Genomic DNA, 22,612 nt, shown 5'->3' with positions numbered 1-22,612 from the left:
CTTGGAGTACTCATCGACTGTCGCCTGAAATGGGATAAACACTGGGAATCGGTTAATATGCGGACTGCCCAGACTGATGGAGCAATCAGCGCATTTGTAGGGAGTAATGGTGGACATTCTAAACAGACCAATTTTACACTGTATAATGCCAGGGTTATATCAATAATGACATACAGAACAGAAGTATGGGGAGAAAAATATCAGCTGAAGCTAAATAAGTTGGAAGCAAAAATAATAACAAAATGGGTAAGAATACAGTCAACATCACTGATTGAAAATATAAAGCTTCAATATGATATAAATAGCTGTAAAACTGTACTCCTCCAAAAGCAACTATTACCCTGTAGGAAACATGATGAAGCTGATAAGGCACTGGATACTCCCTTGAGGAACAGTTGCATGAAAAGTACTGAAGCAACACTGGGTAGTATGGAACCTGGTATATTGTTGGAATCAATTGAGCAATACAGAAAAACGGTGCAAAACACCTTACAACCCGGTGAACATGAGCAAACCATTGTGGTTCTAGCTAAAACATCAAATGATGGTGAATGTTTTGAATATTATAGAAACCACAATAATATTGCAAATTATTTAAAATCTTATCCACATTGCTACACAGCAAGGAAGTATATGGCCATTAAATTTAATACAGCGCCTATATTGGAAATTCTAAGGTCGGGAATTGGCATACCAAGAGGGGAAAGGTACTGCCCACTGTCCTTGAAACAGTACGGCATCTAGTAATAGAATCCATTAGTCTTGATCAAATAAGAAGACACTTATTATTTCCGATATAGTAACAAAAATGAATGTTTTAGTATGCAATTACGCTGGGCAAAGTTTTTAAATGGTAATGATATTAATTTGATGTACTATGTAGTGAAATTATCATATAGGATTTTTGATATCCATAATGAGCTTTTTATGGTATAGTGTGCATTATTGTCTATAAATCAGGAGCCGTTAAAGTTAAGCTATGTTTTTATGTATTTATAAGGAAATATTTTTATGGAATGTTGTATATAAGGCCTTTTTATAAAGGTTATACGTATGCATACAAAATAAAAAAAAAAAGAAGTGGTGATCTCTCTTTTGATGAGTAAATTACCAATGACATTTTTAAATTTGCAATGGAGAGAATGATGGGGTGATAAAACACCACAACACATTTCTGAGGCCCTAGCTTTAACATTTTTACTTCATGGCAAAAATGATCAATTTAAATAATATCATATGAATTGTTCTACACTGCACATTTGTTGTTACTGGACAACTAATATACAAAACACACCACATGGGCATACGTTTAAGAGACATTTCCAATGATAGGATTTCCATTTCTGGGAGACGTGGAGCCAGAAATAAAACAGATTTGTAGCCAAGCACTGAAACCCTTTTCCTTCAAACCAATCCACTCTATGCTCCTTTTTCGATGACCAAATTGGTTTGAAACTAGAACAGTTGATGAGAAACTGATGAGAAACATAGGCAGCTTGTTATGGGGAACACTGAGCTTTAAAATGTCTCCAGGGAACAATCAGTGAACCAGTTGCCTCTGCCCTATTGTAACAGAATTAAAATGAAGGTGGAATGTCTGTGGCAACATAAGAGACAGAGCACTGTCGCCAAGTGCAAGAGCATACTCCATGAATCGATAATGTTGGCAAGATACAGAGCTACCATTTAGTCACTGCAGAATTCTTTTTGGTTCCAGACTCAAACCCGGGTCCTTTCATGATGATGATTATGATGTACCACTAAGTAATGCATGGAGGACCCAAGTAGCGATGTGCAGAACTGCTAACATAAACCAACTTGAGGTCCCAAACATTCAATCCTCTTCCAACCACTCCCTGTCCCTTCCGTGCCTGCTCCCACATTGACTTTTTCACTGGTGAACTCAAAGAGCTTGAAGGGCTGCAAAACAGATTGTAAAGGAGGAAGATGGAAGATACCACAACCTCCACCCTCCCCTAAGGAACAAGCAAAGAAACCATGAAGTACAACAATAGTAGTATGCTTAAAGGTAAATGTCCTATAGCTCATATGAAAGCATTCATAAACACAACTTAAAGTCATTGGGTATTGTGGAGAGCTTGCTTGTTCTCACACTGCATCTAAAGGCCACATCTCCTGGACGGTACTCATGTATTAACTCTTCACAGGAGGAAGGATTAGACCTTCCCTCTGCTCCACGTACCAAACTTTCCTCTTCGCATTCTGAATTTGCAAACCATACTCGGCTCGCCAGGGTTGACAAGACAGACATTGAAGCCCCTGCCAAAACCACCACTCCCTTTTCCCCAGTTCCCTGTGCATCCTCCCCACCTGATGACATGGTTCAGTACAGGTCCCACTTCGACTTATACTGCACTGCAGAATCTCTCTCACACCCATGGGCTCTGAATACCCATTTCACCTTGGAGTCTCCCAACTTTATGTCCCTTCCGACAGGTATTTCTCCTTTGTCATATTCTTCTTTGGCCTTAAATTGGGTGGATTGGATAGGATACAGAGTGATGCCCCGATGACCCATGCAGGGTTATGCCTTGTGTTTGCTTCCCTCCCTCTCAACCTGAAAGTTCTGACCATAGTGAATTTTCACTGAGGTAAGTATGTTGCGAAGCACCTCTCTGAGGGTTATATTAACATCCCTTGCATTGTCCATCACTTTCTGCGTGGAATCCCCCACCACTCTGTTGAGCTGCTCAACCTGCCCTTTGGCATGAGGGTTGTAGACTGAAGTGCTGTTCTATGCCCTTGCCTGTACAGTAGTCCTTCACTTCCCTACTCACTAAATGTTGTCTGTTATCACTGACAATCTTCCCTGGGTATCCCTCTCTCCTGAACACTCCCTCTACAAATTCCACCATGGCATAGCCTGTGACTCATTCCGCTATGCTTGCCTCAGGCCATTTGGTGGCGCTGCCATCTTTTCTTCACAGAAACCTGGCTAATGTGAGTATTACAATGGAGCATGAATCCCTCTCAAACAACTGCAAACTCCGGCAAGCGAATATAGAAGCAACAAGAGGGGATGGTCTTGCAGTTTCTCACAAAACCACCTCAAAATCACAATTGCACCGTCATTAAATATCCCAAATTGCAAATCATTCTTCCTCAAACTGACTCTGGACCATCAAACCAATATTTCATGCCTACGCGACTACAGACCACCCACATACAACTAATTCATCCTTAACAGAGGCGTTTGTAGAATCCATAAACAGCATCACTATAAAACATGATCACTTGATTATACTAGATTTCAATTTTATTAGGATTTTTCAAGCAGAATAAGTATAATAAAAGTTAGTTATAAGTATAATCAAATCAATTCATCCTAAAAATAGACAAGTAATATTTACAAGTAAGGGACAGACAAAAGAAAACAGCAAGAAAGAGAAGAAGCGGGGGTATAATCCTTAAGCATATAACTTAATTAAACACATTACAAATTACAGAGTATTGCCATTTTTTTCCAATCTCTAAGTTCCAATTCCCTACTTAAAGAGTAGAAAGGTCATCTAACTAGTAATTAACAGACGGCTTAGTTACATTTGTCAAACATTTTAATATTCGTTTCTCCGCCACCATCAGTGCTCTATATGCCCAAAAGAGGGAGTAAATTGACAAATCACAGTCATCAGGGAACAGACCCAACACACACAACGATGGAGTTTGCGGGAGCGGAAGATTCAACATAAGATCCATGCACTGGGTTAGGTAAGAATTGGTGCAGTCACACTGTGCAAGACTACACAACACTTATCTGCTTGGTATTAGGTAACCCACCTTTTGGTATAGGTCTGTACTACACAAGTTGGTAGTGTGACTGAGCAGCCATGCCTATCTCAAGAGGGGTAAATGTGAGCTCTACAGCTGTACAATTGAAATTGGTAAATACAAGCCACCAGGTAACACTTACACAAGGTTTCAGTTATAAATAGTTATTTAACGTCAGTTTTAAATAAGCATTCTTTAAAAAGGCAATTTGTTGTAACAATTCAAATATACTTTAAAATTACTTTTCAGAATAAAAAAAAAGTGAGTGGATAATCTTTGAATATGCTTCATGCACAGTTCCTACACCCCGAGGTGACTTCAGTCACAAGGACAGTAATGTCATTTATATGTCACACTAGTATACCTTGTGGATTATGAATTTGCAGAAAGGAAAGGTTAGGGAAATAAAAAGGTTCGAAAAACGTTTCTCTGTAAATGCGAGGATAACTAAATCCTCCAATGAAGTCTAGATAATGGTTAAGAATTGGTGACAAGGCGTGCACTCTGTTGCCAGTCAAGCTTTCCTGCATTGACTTCTCCTCCAAATGCACGTTTTCATGACTCCATCAATCTTCAGGGAGGCTGTGTTTCTTTACCTTTTCAGGCGTGTCTTCATTTCCTTTTCAGGTGTAGCAGGTTAATTGACTATAGTCTAAGGATTCTGGTACTTGTATTTTTTGCACTTAATTTCTTTTGCAGGTGACTAGAAACAACTCCCTCCATAGCACAGATCTTACCCTTGATAGGGGGAGGGGGAAAGCCATTTTTGTGGCTCTCCATTGTAAGGCATGATAGCCCTGGTGCTGCAACCTTTTGAGCCTAGATAGTCTAGATAAGCCTTTCACAGCAGTACCAGTATACAACAATCTACCACCTATGAGGGACAAACAATATCAAAGTCAGTGAAGTAGAAGTGTGCTTTCAGGGAGTCAGGACAGCCAAAGTCATTTGGGACACAGTCTATGGATCTGACAAACTTCTTGGATAAAAGTCTTGCACAAAGTTAGAGAGTTTGTTAGAAAAATCACTTGTAGGGTCGCAAGCTGTTCAGCCTGTGAGAAGAGAGTTGAAATCAACTCGAAAAGATAAGACAATGCAATTCTCAACTAAGAAGATCACGGCTAAAGGCAATAGGGTAAGTATCCCAAATGTAAACAGTACCTCTGGTTTGAAGAAGCGTGGTCCAGCTGGATACTGTCTTGCTGCAGCAGTGCAGACCCTTGTTCCTGAGCCTCAGTCATGGGGACAAGAGGGAGGACATCTGGAGGGCCCCTGCAGTGGCACTTGGGAGGTCGTCAGCAGCTACGGGCTCTTTTCGGTTCAGTGGCATTTCGCGATTTCATCGCATAGCAACTGCACTGATGCGGCTCTCGGACATTGTTCCCTCGGTCCGGCACTTTGGTGAGGTGGACTCTGGATGGGATGTCCTGCTTCGGGATGGACCTTAGAGGCTCCTGGAGTTTCAGGTCAGATTTGTTCCACAACAGACATTGCACTCGACTACGGATAATCGACCCCTGGCATTGGGCTCTCAAAGCAATGAAGAAGCACAGCCAGCCGGGGATGGTGGTCCAGTGGAGTTCGTCTCAGGGTTAGTTGGTCCCACTAACCCAAGGGGAGAAGTCGTTCCCTCCGTAGCTTCTCCTTCGAGGTGAAAAAGGAGTTCAGCACAGCAGTAGGGCTTCACCGGGCAATTCAAAGGTCCAGGAGGTTGCAGCAAGCTTCGTTCACAGTTTATTCGTCGGGTGCTTCTCGCAGTGGTCGACGCTGCCTGTAGTCCCAAAACCCTCACCTTTTAAGCAGGTTTCTTCCATTCATGCACAGCCGATCAGGACTAGTAGCATTCAGGCATTCCTAGAGGCAAAGGACAGGGAAGTGTTGGGACCCTCCCTCGCATCCTGTCCTTCCAGACACACTTGAGCCAGGGGCGGGCTTCCGGGCTGAAGCCCGCCAAAGGCTAGACAAACAAAGGGCTCAAACCTGTCTCAACGCACAGAGTAAAACCGAAGAAAGATCTCACAAACCAAAAATGGCACAAAAAGAAGACAGGGGCCATTTTGACAAAATGGTCACCCATGGGTGCTGTACTGCAGCTGAGGGTTCAGCCTGTGGTAGAAAAGCACAATGGTAGGAAAAAGTAAACCACTGCCACTAGACATTTAAAGTAGTGAGGGTAACATATAAATGTTACATGAGAGTAGGATAAGGGACTACTAAGTAACCCTCCAGCACTCCACATAAGATGGTGTGTGCTGGACCTACAAAGAGAATCGATAAGCAAAGTCAATATCACTTTACTATTCTTGGGAACTGTAGTTCACACAAGAAAAGGTAGTTAAACCTTATGAGAAATCTAAAAGATTCCTCAGTGGCACTGCACTGAATGTGCTGTGCATCTCCATACAAAAAGCAGATGCCTATGGAGTTGGTCAGACTCCAAAAACAGTGAAAACACACAATCCAAATCAGGTAAAAACACGAGAGGGTGAGAAAAAGGTTTCACTCACACCAGGGTTAAAATTAAAAAGTCCCAAGTCTGGCAAAAGAGCTGGGGGTCTCTAAGGTTGAAGGGAATTGGCACAGAAATGAGAATTCTCTCTAACACTCGTCCACACCCCCACACCCCTGGATGAATCTATTATTCCAGTCTGTCATACTTTCTGGAAGACCATCAGCATTTTGGTGATTACACCCGGACCTGTGTTCTATGGTAAAATCAAACCCTTGGAGGATGACTGACCATCACAACAATTTTGGATTCTCCCCCTTCATCTGCATCTGCATCAACCATCTCAAGGGTTGGTGGTCAGTCTGAATAATGAAAGTAGAACCATACAAGTATGTCCTAAACTTCTTCAGAGACCACACAATGGCAAAACATTCACGTTCTATGGTTGCCCACCTTGTGTCACGGCCCTTCAGCTTCCTGCTGATGAAGCAGATAAGGTGTTCCCTGCCTTTATCATCCAGTTGACAAAACTGCACCTATCCCTGTATTGGAAGCATAGGTCTGTACAATGAATGATTGATTGGTTATAATCAGGAGGTCTCGAGGCTGGTGTTTGACAAAGGGCTTTCTTCAGTCTTTCAAATGCCTTAGTAAACTCCTCATTCCACCTGACCTTCTTAGGGAAATGTGGGTGAGGAGATTACATTTAAGGTCAAGCAATGGTCCTTTAGTTCTCATGAAATTCTGAGACCTAGGAAGGCTCTCACTTGAGTCGGAGTAGTAGGGGTGGCCCAACAGCTTGTACCTTGCTAGGCAATGGCCTAATCTCACCTCCTCATGTCCAAGGTAGACCACTTTGGCCAATTTGACATTTACTAGCCTTTATGGTCAGATGGGCCTGTTCAAGAGCCTGCAAAACATATCCTAGGTGGTCAAGATGCTCTTCCCAAGCCGGGCTGAACACAGCAATGTCATCCAAGTATGCCATGCAGAAGTCTTCTAACCCATTCAGAACTTGATTCACCATCCTCTGAAATGAACCAGGTGTATTCCTAAGCCCAAAAGGCATAACATTAAACTGGTATAAGCCTCCTGGGGTGGAGAGTGCAGTTTTCTCCATGGCATGGTCTGTCTGCCAATAGTCTGAGGTCAGGTCAAATGTACCGAGTCTGAACCAAGTTTGTCCACCAGTTCATCTGTCCTGGGTAAAGGATTGGCATCAGTTGTGGTGACTGCATTAAGAGCCCTATAGTCCACGCAGAATCTCAACTCTTTGGTTACTGCCTTTGGTACTAGTACAACTGGACTAGCCCCAGGGACGTCATTTCACCAAAATGCCAGGGGTAGCGGAAGTGACATCACAATGCCACGCCCCCCCACGAGTGACATCACAGGAAGTGATGTCATTTGCTCCCCCCCACGTGACACCACAGGGAGTGGCATTATGAAGCATTATCCCTCAGTACTCTAAGAAAAATATGGTTACGATATCACTGTATTGTGACATTTCATACAAGAATGGATCATCATATGTAGCAGTGTGTCAAGGCCCATATTGCCATGGGAAGTGTATGAACTCAAATCCCTCTTTATGTGGATGTGCCCTGTTATTTCAACAGGACTACAGAGCAGGACAGAGGCTTATAGAATGATAGCTCTCCAACAGAGAGAAAGGCGAACATATTAATAATAAATAAGAGGGAGGGTAACTCATTTCATAACCTGCCTGGGAGCCAGTTTTTCTAGGCACATCACTGCACATGTTCTTACACTGTGGTTCAGGCACTGAGCATCGCAGTGGGGTCTGTACTGTACACCTTCTGCTGCACGTAGCAAGCAGAAGCATACAGGTAGGTCAGTAACAGCATGCAGCATGACTGTCACTTCCGAGCGCTATACAAACAAACATTGCACATCCACATACTAATCAAATCAAATGGGTATATATATACATATATGTGTCATAGTTTACAGGCCTGTTACAGGGAGCAGATTGACAAATGAAAAAAACAAGCTCAGTGCTCATTACTTTAGCACCGACCCAGGGAGGTGAAGACCAACAGCTATCCCTCACGGCTAGACCCTGGAAGGCGAATGATGTAAAACGGCTTTACCTGTGTAGTTCAGTTTATAAGGTAACAAAGAAGCCCAGCTTCAATACACACGTGCAGGATCCAAGTGAGGCAGGATCCAAGTGAGGCACTATACGGACTGCCCCATTACTGCTGTCAGCCGAGAGGCCAAGGATCCCTTGCATTCAATCATGTTACATGGGTGCAACGCTCCCCCCCTCATATCTCCCGCTAAATGTTTTTCTTCAATGATACACTCCGATCCACATCCTTTGACTGTCTCGATCGCGCATGCTCATCAGACCGTGTTCAACTCAGGTTGCAAAATATCCGGACTGCTGTGCATGCGCATTGGCCGATTGGGTACAATGGGAAACAGACAGTTATGTGACGCTCAGTATTGGTCGGCTTCGATGTAGTCTGCAGTGCTGTTATACAAGGATCGACATATACCTGCCTGTGTTCTATTTCCTTGCTAAAAAAAATTGTTGTGGCTTCCGCCAGTCCAGTTATGTACACCGTTGTACTGCCAACTCATTTTTGCCATACAGTAGGAATCATTATATTTTAAACTGCATTTAGCCTTTTTTGCCTTGGGAATTAAGTTGCATAAACCGGCAGACCTTTTGTGCTTGGACATCACAGCGCCTCGGGTTTTAGAGGAGAAAATAAGCCTTCTGTTATTTCAGCAATAACACGAGGAACGGCGGTAACAACATCGAAGCGAAGTGTAGAACAGGTACGGAAATAAACACTATTGCACGCCAGGGGTTGAAAGGAATATGCATCAAAATGCTTGGTATTTAAATTTTTTTCCTCTTTGGGAATTTAGCCAGTGTCTCAAGCCTGCGTGTGTTCTTCTGCAATGGTCTCGATCAATCAGATTTGCATAACTAAACTGTGGGCAAGCCCGCTCCGTTGCCCAGGTACAGGGACATTTGCACATAGAACAGTGAGAAGGTCCTTGAGCCACTTCAGGCTCCAGTGACTGCCGAGCCCGCAGTCGACATAGCACTGCAAATGAAAATGGAATGACAAAAAAAATAAAACGGTAGTGCGAGTCTGGAAGGGTGAAATATGCACTTGTGTTCCGAAGGTTATACGCAGGGTGCGCGCGCGGAGAGAGCGAGCCAAGACAGCCTAGCCTCCTAGACAGGGCGCACACGTGAACCTCACTGAAAAACAAAATGCAGTTTTGGACTCCTTGTTTCTGCCCACACGACACACTTTGTTTACACGCAGAGCTGTATATGCCATCAAGCCCGGCATTCCACAGTGCCACAGCCCGCCGAAAGCATGCAGAGATTCCAACATGTATTTTTCAATTGCAGGGTATTGTATCGATAGATACATCTTTCCCTTCATCTGTGCTTCGGTTAACTTTGCCATAAGGCCCCGGCCTTGCACATGTTGGTACTTACTGTTACGGCGGATATTCTGGGCCAGTCCGCTCTTCCTGGCTTCAGACACGGTGCCTGCCACCTCTCTAAACTCTCTTGTAAACACTTCCACAAACAGTAGCTGTGTCGCACTGCCCGGGCCGTGGCTGTTTGTATAAACCCCCCCCATACCGGTTCCTCGTTGGTCGGAAAACGGAAGTGCTTCTTCCAGCTCACACATTGAGTACAACTTTAATTTCTCATCTCTTTTGCCAATAGGAGGAGTTAAGCACACATTGGATTGGGCAGGAGCAGGATTAGTTGCTTTTCAGAAAAAGAGCCATCATTGCATGGCACGTGCTTGGTTGCTGTAGATACGCCCCCTCAGCCCACCCCCTCAGAGGTCGCAAGAGATTGGCAGAGATCGCCAGCCAATCAACAGAGGTCGATCTTGCGACCTCTGGTGACCCCAAAATGACATCCCTGACTAGCCCATGGACTTCTAGATGGCTAAATAACCCCAATGTCAAGCATCTTCCTGAACTCTTCCTTTATATGAGATCTGACATTCTGTAGCCTCTGCTTTTGACAGGGAGACTCACCAGTGATATATCATGCTGGCCCCAAGGGTGAAGCCCGGTGTCAGAGAGAACAAGCAGGAAAGCTGATTTAACAGAGCATTTCTCTCCCCCTGTTGCTGCAGAGTCAAATTTGAAGAGAGTTTCACTCCTTCAATTGTCACATCTGAGGGTTGTCCGCTGAGGAGATCAGAGAGAGGCTCACTCTCCTCCTCTTCCCGATCAGAGTCTAAGAACAAAGCTCCTAGTTCTGGTCTAGAAATATAAGCCTTCAGACGGTTCGTGTGATAGACCCTAGAGGCCTCCTTGGGGTTGTCCAAGTCCCCTAAATAATTGACCTCTCCAAGCGTCTACAACCCTTAAGGGTCCAATCTATTTGTCCTGTAAGGCCCTCTGCCTTGTAGGTACCATAACAAATACAAGCTGGTCTGGAGTGAACTCCACCATGTTGGCCTTCTGGCCATGCCAATGCTTGACCAGAGCCGGACCGGCTTTCAGGTTTTCTAAAGCTTCCGTCATCAGTGCCATCCTCTTCCTGAGGCCCAGCACATAGTGACCCTCACTGGCTGTAGGAAGGGAGCACTCTCCAACCCTTCCTTGATCAGGGCCAAAGGGCCACTGACTAGATGACCATAAAGAAGTTCAAAGGGGCTAAAACCAACCCCTGCTTCAGGGACTGCTCTATAAGGAAAGAGAAGGCAAGGTAGTAGAAGGTCCCACTTTCTTCTAAGGGGTTCCTCTAAAGCACCTATCATGGTTAAACCTCTCCACCAACCCATTGGTTTACAGATGGAAGGTTGTTGAGAACTTTAAGTCACTCCACAGGTTTTCCACATGGTCTGCATGTAGTGGGACAAAGTTTGATCCCCCGTCAGAGAGGACTTCCTTAGGAAATTCAACCCTGGTAAAAATACCAAGGAGGGCCTTAGCAACTGCCTGAGCAGTAACAGTTCTCATAGGTATGGCCTCAGTATACCTGGTAGCATGGTCTACCACAACCAATATAAACATGTTGCCTGAAGAAGTTGGAGGGTCTAGGGGACCAACAATGTCAATTCCTACCCTCTCAAAATGGACTCCCACCACAGTGAGGGGCACTAAAAGGTGCCACATTCTTGGGTCCACTCTTGCCAGAAGTCTGACAAGTGTGGCAGCTCCTACAGAATGTGTCTACATCAGTGTTAGGCAAGATTGTATGTAGTAACCGCGTGGGAGACTACACCAGCTGTGTGCTCTTGGCAAAAGGGAACCCAACCTTTGGTATAGGCCTGTACTACACAAGTTTGTAGAGTGACTGAGAAGCCAGGCTTATCTCAAGAGGGGTCAATGTGAGCTGTAGATGTGCAACAATGAGATTCACAGTGACAGGTATTCAAATAACACGTATACTCAAGGTTTCTTATTCAAATAATTATTTATTAATTTAACAGTCAGTTTTAAAATAAGCCTTCTTAAGAAAGGGCAATATGCAACAATAAAAAACACTTCAAAAATACACTCCTTCAGTTTCAGTTCAGTAAGTAGATAACCTTTTGGGATGTCACACACACACTTCCTACACCCTCAGGTGACTTCAATAGCTAGGACACCGTGGACATTGATATATCACTTTAACACTTAATGCAATACTGGAGTTATGGCAAAAGAGAAAAGGTTAGGGAAGGTTAACAAGTTTCTCTGAACAGGTAAGTACTTCACAATCCCCCAATGAAGTAAAGGTTAACCGTTTACCAGCTATACAAGTAACTTATATATGACTTTTGGAGGGACAGATAAACCCACAGTCAGAGGGTAAGAAGAGTCTGCAGGGAGCCAGGGCAGCCAATGTCAATTGAGCAAAGTCTAGGGGAGCTGAGGCACTTCTTGAAGTTAGCACCAAAGTATTGCACAATGTTAAAAGAGTTTGCAGAAAAGAAGCACTGTTGGGCCACAAGCTTAAGGCTTTTGAAAAAGCAAAGATGCAAGAAACTCTGCAAAGGGCAGCCAATGCAAGTCTCCAGTGAGAACAAGCAAGCTACACACAACAAGAGGTAACTACCCCTAGTTAGACAGTACCTTGGGGTCTGAAGAAAAGGGTCTAGTTGGCTTCTGATCCTGTTGTAGTCTTGCAGATCCTGTGTTCCTGAGCCTCAGCCATGCAAGAGGAAGGTCGACGGCAGCAATGGGCTTACTCCAGATCAGCGGCACTTTGTGGTTTCAGCTACTGGTCAATAGCACCACCGCGGTTCTTGGACACCTTCTGGGTTCCCCTTGCTTCTGGGGTCCAGCACTTTGTTGAGGTGGCTTAGGCTTGGGCCATCCTGCATCAAGGGAGTCCTTAGGAACTTCCTGGAGCTCTGGTCCGGCTTAAAGACGATGCACTAGTTTCTGGTGTTCATGTCCCCTGGCACTTGGTTCCAGCAGCTGTAAAGAAGTACAGTCAGCAGGGAGAGGGGTTCCAGGCAAGTTCGTCTTGGGGTTATTTGGTCCCACCAACCCAAGGGAAGAAGTTGTCAGTTCCGGGCTTCTTTAGTCGATTCAAAACATGGAGCTTCAACAATGCAGCAGGGCTTCACCGGGCAAACCAACGGTCCAGGAGGGTGCAGCAAGCTTCTCCTCCAATTTCTTCTTCGGTTCCTTCGTCCAGTGGTTTACTCTGCCTTCCTTGCAAAAGACCTCGCCTTTTATGCAGGTTTCTCCCATCAATTCGCAGTCCAGCTGTCACTCACACAGCAAGGCGGCTGTCCTCACCTTTGGGTGCATTCCTGTAACCAGGGAGACAAAGCACTGGGAGTTTCGGGAACCTATCTCGCTTCTTGCCTTGCCAGACACGCTGGAGTCAGTGGCGGGCTTCACCACAAAAGATGAAACAAACAACGGGACCAAACCTGGTTTGGCATGCAGAGTAAAACCTAAGAAGGACCGCACAAGCAAGAAATGGCGAAAAAAAGAAGACAGGGTCCAGGGCACCCATGGGTGCAATACTACAGCTAAGGATTCAGCCTGCAGTAAAAATGCACAATGCAAAAAAAATGCGAAAAAACCACTGTCACCAGCCATTAATTTTAGTAAGGGCAACAGACAAATGTTATATGAAAAAGCAGACAAAAGGGGATACCGAGTATCCCCCCCAACACTTCACATAAGATGGTGTGTGCTGGGTCTACAAAGCGAAAAAGGTAAGTAAAGTCAATTTCTCTTTACTGCTCTTGGAAACAGTAGTTTATCCAAGAGAAGGTATTCAAACCTTAAGAGAAATCCAAAGGACTTCTCTGTGACACTGCACTGAGGGTGCAGTGTGTCGTGTCAGACTCTAAAACCAAAAGAAACACAGAGTCCAAATCAGAGAAAAATACAAGAGAGTGAGAAAAAGGTCTCACTCACTCCAGGATTGAAAATCAAAAGTCCCAAAGTCCAGCAAAACAGTGGGGGGTCTCTAAGGTAGAAGGGAATTATCACAGAAATTAGAATTCTCCCTATCAATCAGATCCCATCTTGGGCCAGTAGAAGTACAGAGATAGCCTCTTTGGTCCTCTTGAAACTCAAGTGGCCAGGTAGAGGGATCTCATAGGCTAACTGTAAGAACTGGGGTCTCACCTCCTGGGACACTACCAGTCTCATGTTGTCCCCTGGGGTAGATTCAATAGGTTAACTGTAGAGGAGGCCATCCTCCCAGTAAAGCCTATGCTTCCCTGGCACTTGCATTTCCACGCTTTGTCCTCTGCTGAAGTCTGCCCTAGAGGATCCACCTTCTGCAAGTAAAGTCTGCAGCTCAGGATGGTCTCTAGGATCCTAATGCAGGAAAGGATTTCTCCCAGCTGTCACCAGTAGCTTATTCCAGAGAATTTGGTTGGTCCTCCCACTCAGCATTAGCTGGGGAAGGGGTCACTGGGGTAACCTGGGACAGTCCTCTCGGGGATGTCCTTGTCCTATGAACAGGTTTAGGCTTCAGACGTTTCTTTTTGTCCCAGAGATCTTGGATTTCCTTAGTCTCTTTTCTTTTCTTGGAAGTAAAAGGGTGGCCTTCCTGTGGACTGGAGGTATTGGAAATCTACTTAACTTCAAACGGATAGTCTCCCGTGGTTGCCTCTCTGGCCAATCTTGTTTGTTCCTGCTTCTTTTTGCTGGGAGGCCTGGGGGCACTAGACACTATTCCAAGAGCCTTCAAGTCATTCCCCAACAGGTCTCTCACTGGCACTACATTATGTACACTAACAGGGATCCTAACAGTCATGTTATTGCACTGGATGAGAGCTGGCAGAATAGGAAGCATTTGGATAGGGCCGCCTGCAAGTTTAGTGGGACCTTTGGATGCCTCAGCTACATCCTCAGGTTTGAAATACTTTCATCAACCACTGTAATGCTGGCCCCAGTGTCTCTTATGGCAGGCGTCTCCTGACCATCTACAAGAACACTGTGCTTATAATATTCTTTGGCGTTATCTGGAATGGTGTTAAACATCCACATTCTGTTGTTCCCACAGACACAGGGACACTAAAGAAACACTGGCTTTAACTCCAAAGGGGTCTTCAGCCAGTAGTTGAACGTGTGCACTTGCCATTTGGGTGTCTCCTTCAGGGATGAAGGCTGAGGAGGCAGTGTGGACCCCTGAAGGTTTATCCTTACATCTGGGATCCCCTTTCACATGATCTACAGACCTACATACAAAACATGTTCCAAATGTTCTCTGGAATGGGGGTTTCTGTTGAACTCCCTCTGGTCTGGCACCAGAGGTTTCCCATGGAATTTACCCTTGTTATGTTTGTGGCCCTCTTTTGGATGGTTAGACTTAGAATTCTCTTCAGCCTCTTTCTTGTGATGCTTCCCCTCTTCCTTCTTGTGAGTAGCCCCAGAGTCTTTATGATTGGCCCTGTTGGCTACCCATAGGTCAGCAGCTTGTGCTAGCTTTTTAGGATCAATTTCCTTATAGTCAGCCAAGTTCTGTCTCAGCTCAGGAGAGCAGGCATCACAAATTGTTTTCTTGAATCTATCTAATTCTTTCAAAGGGGTTTACTCTGTACCCCTTAAACCGACCATCTAAGTTTTTCAAACATCCACATACCCAGGTAGCCCAAGGGGTATTGTTAGGCAAGATCGTATGCAGTACCCTTTGGGTGCACTACAACCACTCTAACCTCCTGGCAATTGGGACCCAACCTTTGGTATAGGTCTGAACTACACAGGTTGGTAGTGTGACTGAGCAGCCAGGCTTATCTCAAGAGGGGTCAATGTGAGCAGTAGGGTGGTTACACAGTGATTCACAGTGACACGTATCCGAATTAACACTTACATTCAAGGTTTCCTCGATAAAACAATTATTAATTTATTTCACAGTCAGTTGTATAAGCCCTCTTCAGAAGAGAGACACACACACACACACACACACACACACACACACACACACACACACACACACACACACACGACGAGGAGCGGGAACGCTCCTTCGAGAGGTCTACAACCTCCGTTGCGGAGGCCGTGTAATCACTGTCCTCATCACACTCGGCGGCGGCGGCAGCTGGCGAGGAGTCAGACCTAGACATCGCATAGGTTGCCCACCTTTTGACCCTGCGGTCCTTTAAAGTTTTGGGTTTAAGTAACTTACAGGCCGCACAGCTGTCCTCTTTGTGATCGAGGGGCAAGCAACGGTTACACCGTTTGTGCTTGTCCTTCCAGGTAAACTTGCCCTTGCAACGCTGGCAAAACCTAAAGGGCGTCCTCTCCATAGCCGAGGGCATGAAATGTGATTACGACCTCGAAAGAGAGGGAGGGGAAAGAGAAAGACATTCTCAGAGTGAAACAAAGAAATGACCAACAACCCCACTCTCCCTACTGTGTTAGGCCGGCGAGGCCAGGCCACGTGTTCGGCAGCACCGAAGGATCTCCTCCGCTCGTCCCTCCGTCGAAGATCTTGCTCGGCGGAGAACAGCTTGGCAGCTACGTCGAGGGAGGGATCTATGTGTTAGTTAATAATAATAAACGACCAAGGGTCGAGGAAATGATTTCGAAATGTCTCTCGAGGAGCTCCGCATAAAGGCGACCAGTAACTGGGAGGAAAAAAACAATCTGAGGGACCTCGACGTGTGAGGGGTTGTGGTTACACTGCACGTCACTATAGGGATAGTGTTAGACACGCCTTGTCGACGTCCCCTTTTCAACTCCGAAAAACAAAATGCAATACTCCGCAGTGACCACTGGATGTCAGACTATGCACCGCATGTGATTCTAAGCAGATTAACAAACATCAGAAATATATATACCACTTAGAATACACTTCAAAACACACGCTTTCTCTAAATCAGCCGATACCCATTGGGGATGGCACGCAGGCACTTCCTACACCCTCAAGTGACAAATAGCTAGGACACTGTGGACATTGATTTATCACTGGTACATTTAGAGCAATACTGAGTTTGGTTCAAAAGACAGAATAGAGGAATAAAACAAAGGTTAACGTGAAGAATTCATGAACAGGTAAGTACTTTTAAAACCTTCTAATGCAGAGCACATTAACCCTTTCCTGGTGGTAAAGATAAAGCACAGAGTCAAAGGTAAAGAGGAGTCTCTCAGGAAGCCAGGACAGCCAATGTTCATTATACATGTCAAGGGGAGCTGAAGATCTTCTTTGCAGGTAGGTAAAAAAGTCTTGCACAATGGTTGTAGAAATGTTTGCAGAAACGTTTGCAGAAAATAGAACACTTGAAGGGCCACAAGCTGGGAGGCTTGTGAGGGGCAAAGCTTTAGCAACTCCGCAAGGTAACCAAGACAGGTCTCAACAGAGCAAGTAAGGCTGCACAGCAAGAGGCAAGTTCTCACAGCTCTGCAGATCCTGTTGCTCCCAAGCCTCAGTTGTTGGGGAGGACATCTGGGGACTTCTGCTCTGCAATGGGAAGGTCAGCAGCAGCAATGGGCAAACTTCAATTCAGCAGTTCTTCAGTGTTCCAGCTCCTCGCGTCTGTCAGCAAATAGCGACACTGCGGGTCTCGGATACCACTTCAGACTTTCCTTGCGTCTGGGTTCCAGCTCTCTGTTGATGTGGCTCAGGCTTGGTCAGTCCTGCATCAGGAAGTCCCAAGGATCTTCCTAGAGCTCGGGTCCGACTTAAAAGCAACACACACAATCTGGTGTTCCTCTCCCTGGCACTTCGGTTCCAGAGGCAGCAGTGGAAATACAACCAGCTTCAAGAGGATGTCCAGACAGGCTTACTTTGGAGTTGATTGGTCCCACCAACTCAAAAGGAGGGCTTCTCCAGTTGAGGCGAATTCAGAGCTTCAGCCCAGTAGCAGGGCTTCACCCGGCAAACCGATGGTCCAGGAGTTGCAGCAGGCGTCTCTTCCAAGTTCTTCTTTGGATTCCTTTGTCCAGTGGTCGACTGCCTTCCAAATCAAAAAGCCTTGCCTTTTATGCAGGTTTGTCCCATTCATTCCAGCCTGTCAATCACACAGCAGGGTAACTGTCCTTGCCGGACAGCCAGCCGGCCAATCATCCTTGGGTGCATTCCTGTAACCAATGGGATTAAGCACAGGGAGTTTCGGGCACCTCCCTCACTTCCTGCCCCTGCCAGACATACTGGAGCCAGAGGCGGGCTTCACTTGTGAATCCCGCCAAAGCCAAAACGAACAAAGGGACCAAACCTGGTTTGGCGCGCAGAGTAATTCTCAAGAAGGACCTTTCCAACAAAAAAAATGGCAACAAAAAAAGACCGGGCCATTTTGACAAAATGGGCACCCATGGGTGCTTTACCAAGGCTGCAATTGCAGCCCGCGGTAAAAACACACAATGGTAGTAAAAAGTAAACCACTGCCACCAGCCATGAATTGTAGAAAGGGTAACATAAAAATGTTACATGAGAAACTAGACAAAGGGGATATTAAGTAACCCCTCCAGCACCCTATGGTAAGATAGTGTGTGCTGGGTCTACGAAGTCAATTTCACTTCACTGCTCTTGGAAACAGTAGTTTATCCAAGAGAAGGTATTTAAACCTTTGGGAAATCTAAGACTTCCCTGTGCCACTGCACTTAAGGAGCTGTGTGTCACAATGTAAAGTTAATGCCTATGGAGTTTGTCAGACTCCAAAGTTAAAAGAAACACAGAGGATAAATCACATTAAAAAAATACATGAGACATAAAAACTCAAAGTCCAGCAAAAGAGCTTGGGGTCTCTAAGGTAGAAGGGAATTAACACATTTCTGAGAATTCTCCCCAACACGCTCGAATGCCGGATCCTCTTCTCTCTGCAGCTTCCCTGCCTAAGCCGGCGTAAACATAGGTAGTGAGGGATTCTGGATGGATGACCTGCATGTGCACGGGTTGAATCCAGATCTCTGGTGCTGTGATGCAGAAATTGCATGGGACTGGAGCTCTGCGGCTTCTCCGCAGCTGCTTGCCTTGGCACGGATCAGGTACATTGACTCTAACAAAATATATGTAAACAGTCTGGCAAGCATCTCGTTTAAAGTGCATAGTGCAAGACAAAGGGGTACTGCACAGAAACAGATTGGCACAAGGGGAGACCAGAACTGGAAGCTACTCAACTGCCACGGTTCCACTCAGGGATAGGACTGGCATCGGATGTATCCCTGGTATGCCTCCCACCCCTGGCTGAGAGGGGCTCTAATCCCCTCGTGACAAGGCCAGGGTAGTGGCCTTGCCACAGCTGCGATTTTGAGGTTGTCTCAAAAGGGAAACAGTGCCGATTTGGCCCTTCACATAGGTCTAAAATGGACTTGTGCGCAATCTATTAATTTACTAGACTTTACAATCTCCAAGATTTGGATGTATACTTAGCCTTCTGGAATGTTGGTTGGTATGACATGTTTCAGATAGGATGAAAGTTGGAGGGGTCTTCAGCTGTGTTTTATTTTTTAGAAGTGGTTTGACGTAGGCAGTCTTGAAAGCTTTTGGTACAATTCCTGTTTTGAGCAAAAAGTTCATTAACTTCCAAGAGAAGAAAGATGGTCTTTCCTGGTTAAGGATCTCTCTGTATATGTTCAGGGCGCAGGGGTCAATGATACAGTTTACAGCTGATATTTCTGTTAGGGAGGATTCTCAAAAATGTGCTAATTCCCTCCACCTTAGAGAACCCCAGCAACTTTGCTGGATTTTGAGGACTTGATTTTTTTTTTTTAACCTGAAGAGGGAGACCCTTTTTCCTCACTCTCTCGAGTATTTGATGTGATGTTATACACCGTTTCTTTTTGGTTATGGAGTCTAACTCCATAGGCATCATCTTTTACAATTGTGTCACAAAGCACCTTCAGTGCAGTGACACAGGGAAGTCTTTCAGATTTCCCAAGGTTTAAATACCTTCTCTGGGATCAACTACCGTTTCCCAGAACAGTGGAGTGAAACTGACTTCACTTAGCCCTGTAAATTTCTAGACCCAGCACACCCATTCTTACAATAGAGTGCTGGAGGGGTTACTTAGTATCCCCTATGTCTAGTTACTCATGTAACAGTCAAATGTTACCCTTTCCTCTCAGAATGGCTGGTGGCAGTGGTTTTACAATGAACTACCATGATTTACCCCGACTGCAAACTGTTCGCAGCTCCGGTAACGTTAAATCGCGGGAGACATGTTTTTCAAGACAGCGCCTGAGCCTCCTTTGTTAAAACGTGTCCCGGTCGTCTTTTTTCACCATTTCTTTGTGGAAAGGTCCTTCGAGTTTTTCTCTGAGCACCAAACCAGGTTTGGTCTCTTTGTTCATTCGCCTTTGGCGGGCTTCAGGAGTGAACCCCACCTCTGGCTCCAGAGTGTCTGCAGTGGGCAGGAAGTGAGGGAGGTGCCCAAAACTCCCTGTGCTTAGTCTCCTAGGAGACCCAAATGCACTCTGTGACGATTGGCTGGCTGACTGTCCGGCAAGGACAGCCACCGTGCTGGGCGAGTGGCAGCTAGGCTGGAATGAATGGGAGAGAACTGAATAAAAGGCAAGTCTCTTGGCTTGGAAGGCAGAGTCGACCACTGGACGAAGGAACCGGAGAAGAGCTTGAAGAGGACGGCTGCTGCAACTCCTGGACCGTTGGTTTGCCCGGTGAAGCCCGGCTGCAGGTCAGAATTGCCAAGTTCGCATCGACAGAAGCTCTGCAAAGGACGACTTCTCCCTTTGAGTTGGTAGGACCAATCAACTCCCAAGTAAGCCACCTGGACACCCATTTTGGAGCTGTTGCCTTTCCTCAGAGTTCTGCAGGAAACTGTAGAGCCAGGAAGAGGAACACCAGATTGTGTGCGTTGCTTGTAAGCTGGCCGAAAGCTTTTGAAAGATCCTCCGGACTCCCACGAAGCAGGACTGACCAATCCTGACCCCGCTCAGTTGAGTACGGGACCTCAGATGTAAGGAAAGTCCACCTTGACAGCGAGGAACTGCGCTTATTGCTATTTTCTGAACCACAAGAAGCTGAAACGCGAAACAGCCACTGAAAGTAAAGTTTGCCGGTTGCCAGCTTTGACAGTGCCAGTACAGTGCAGGAGTCCCCCGGCGTCCTCCCTCTTGTCCCCACGACTGAGGCCCAGGAACAGTGAGATCTGCAAAGCTGTACAGGACCAGAGGTCTTCAGCTGCATCTTTTTCTTCTTTACTAGGGTACTGTAAAGCTAGCCTAAGATACCTTACCTCTTACTGTGGAAGTGCTTGTAACTTTTGCAACTCACCAGTCTAATCAGCTTGTGGCCCTACATTTGATTCTTCTTTTTACCAAAGACTCCTAAGAACTTGTGCAAAGAATTTTTCCATTTACTTACCTGAAGTGCTGCATCCTATACAAAGACTTTGGCCTATTGACTTTGGCTTAGCCTATTGAATTGAATGACTCTTCTCAGAGCTATCTGAAAGTATTTGCCCTGCTTATGACTATTTGTATTTCTTGTGTTCTAATAACTTTTGCCTTTTACTTACTTTTTAAAGAGTATTCTGTATGCCAACAATAAGCTATTAATGTCCCCATCACCCTTGTTACTGAAGTGACCTGTGGGTGTAGGTTGTGTCTGTGGGCCATCTCAAAAGGGCCTTGTCTGATCTAGAAACTCAGAGTGTACAGTATTAAAGTATGTGTGTGTTACTATTCTATTGCTCCTTTCTGAAGAAGTCTTTATAACTGACTGATGAATAAATTATTAATTGTTTATGCACGAAACTTTGAGTGTAAGAGTTTATATGAATACCTGTAACTGTGAATCTTTGTGTAACTCCACTACAGCTCACATTTCCCCTCTTGAGATAGGCCTGGCTGCTCAACACATTACCAAAACTGTGTAGTACAAGCTTATACCAAAGGTTGGGTTGCTTATACCAGTAGTCATAGTTGTTTGTAGTGTTCTCAGAGGTTGCCTAAAAATTTACCATTGAAAAAATAAGCAGTTGTGACAAATATGGGCCATTTTCTCACTTTGGGGATTTCATTTCCCATCCTTGAGTAGTTTTCATTCATGTATTATTTCAACTATGGAACAATAGTACTGTTATGGCCCTAGAATTTCAGCTGCAGCTTAGTCATCCCCACAAAACACAATCATCCAAGCAAGATGGGGCGATTTAAAGGAAGTGAGCCATCCACGAGACGGCTTGATCAGACATGAATTGGAAATGAAAAAAACGAAATGCCAGGTAGGAATGTCCATCATAGACTGATTAGAACGCACCCTATTCTGTAGAGCACCACAGACATGCAACTAAGGCGTAAAAGTGACAGCAAAACAAGTCATCTGTTAATTGCATACCTGTGTATAACTCATGGTTGAGGGAAACTTTTTTTATTTTTAAATGACATGCAGTTTTAAAAACACTAAGGGACACCTTACCTCCCGAGCTCGGCCCAGCAAGTCATCATATGGGAGGAAGTTGGCAAAATACACACTGTGGCAAAACAGGCTGCAGTTTCCGTACCGGATGACCTGTCCAGGGAAGAGGTACTTCTGTCCGAGAGACACTTTTTCTCCAGTGCCAACAAATATGGCTTCCGAGAAGGGGTTAGAATGTAAGTCCATGTTTCCAGATATTGGACATAAAAGGGCACTTGGCTGTGAATGTAGGAAAAAGCATTGTGAGGTTTGATTGCTCGCGTCCACATAGAGAAACACAAACGGTTAAAAAATATAGTTGAACTGTAACAGAGTAGCAATAAGTCACATTTTAATAGAAACACCACCATTCTTACTTTTTAAAAAGAAAAAAGATGTAGGTCTTTGTACATGGTCCACTGCTAGAGGGCATCTTGGAAAGGGAAAAAAAGGGTGTCTACCATAACTTCCCGGTAATGACCTCTTGACATTTTGGTGTCGTTTTGTAGGAGTCTGGTGCACTATGAGAAATACCCCACCCTAAAATCTCTGCCCATTATGCCACTATATACAGAGCTCAAGACATTGTCGAG

The 22,612-nt window shown here is 45.1% G+C and overlaps 1 protein-coding gene across 2 annotated transcripts in view; it reads right to left on the bottom strand.

Moving 5' to 3' along the window:
• LOC138566892 (titin homolog) overlaps positions 1–22,612 on the bottom strand; it is a 635,448-nt gene that overhangs the window by 127,045 nt on the left and 485,791 nt on the right. For both annotated transcript variants that reach the window (XM_069644618.1, XM_069644619.1), the window contains exon 13: positions 22,041–22,259. In XM_069644618.1, the coding sequence (XP_069500719.1) occupies positions 22,041–22,259 (219 nt within the window). The remainder of the gene's footprint in view (positions 1–22,040; positions 22,260–22,612) is intronic.

This window comes from Ambystoma mexicanum, chromosome 2p (assembly GCF_040938575.1).
Source record: "Ambystoma mexicanum isolate Mex_15411 chromosome 2p, UKY_AmexF1_1, whole genome shotgun sequence".
NCBI lineage: Eukaryota > Metazoa > Chordata > Amphibia > Caudata > Ambystomatidae > Ambystoma > Ambystoma mexicanum.
The sequence above is the reverse complement of the archived record's forward strand: the minus strand, read 5'-3'. Positions and strand labels throughout refer to the sequence as shown.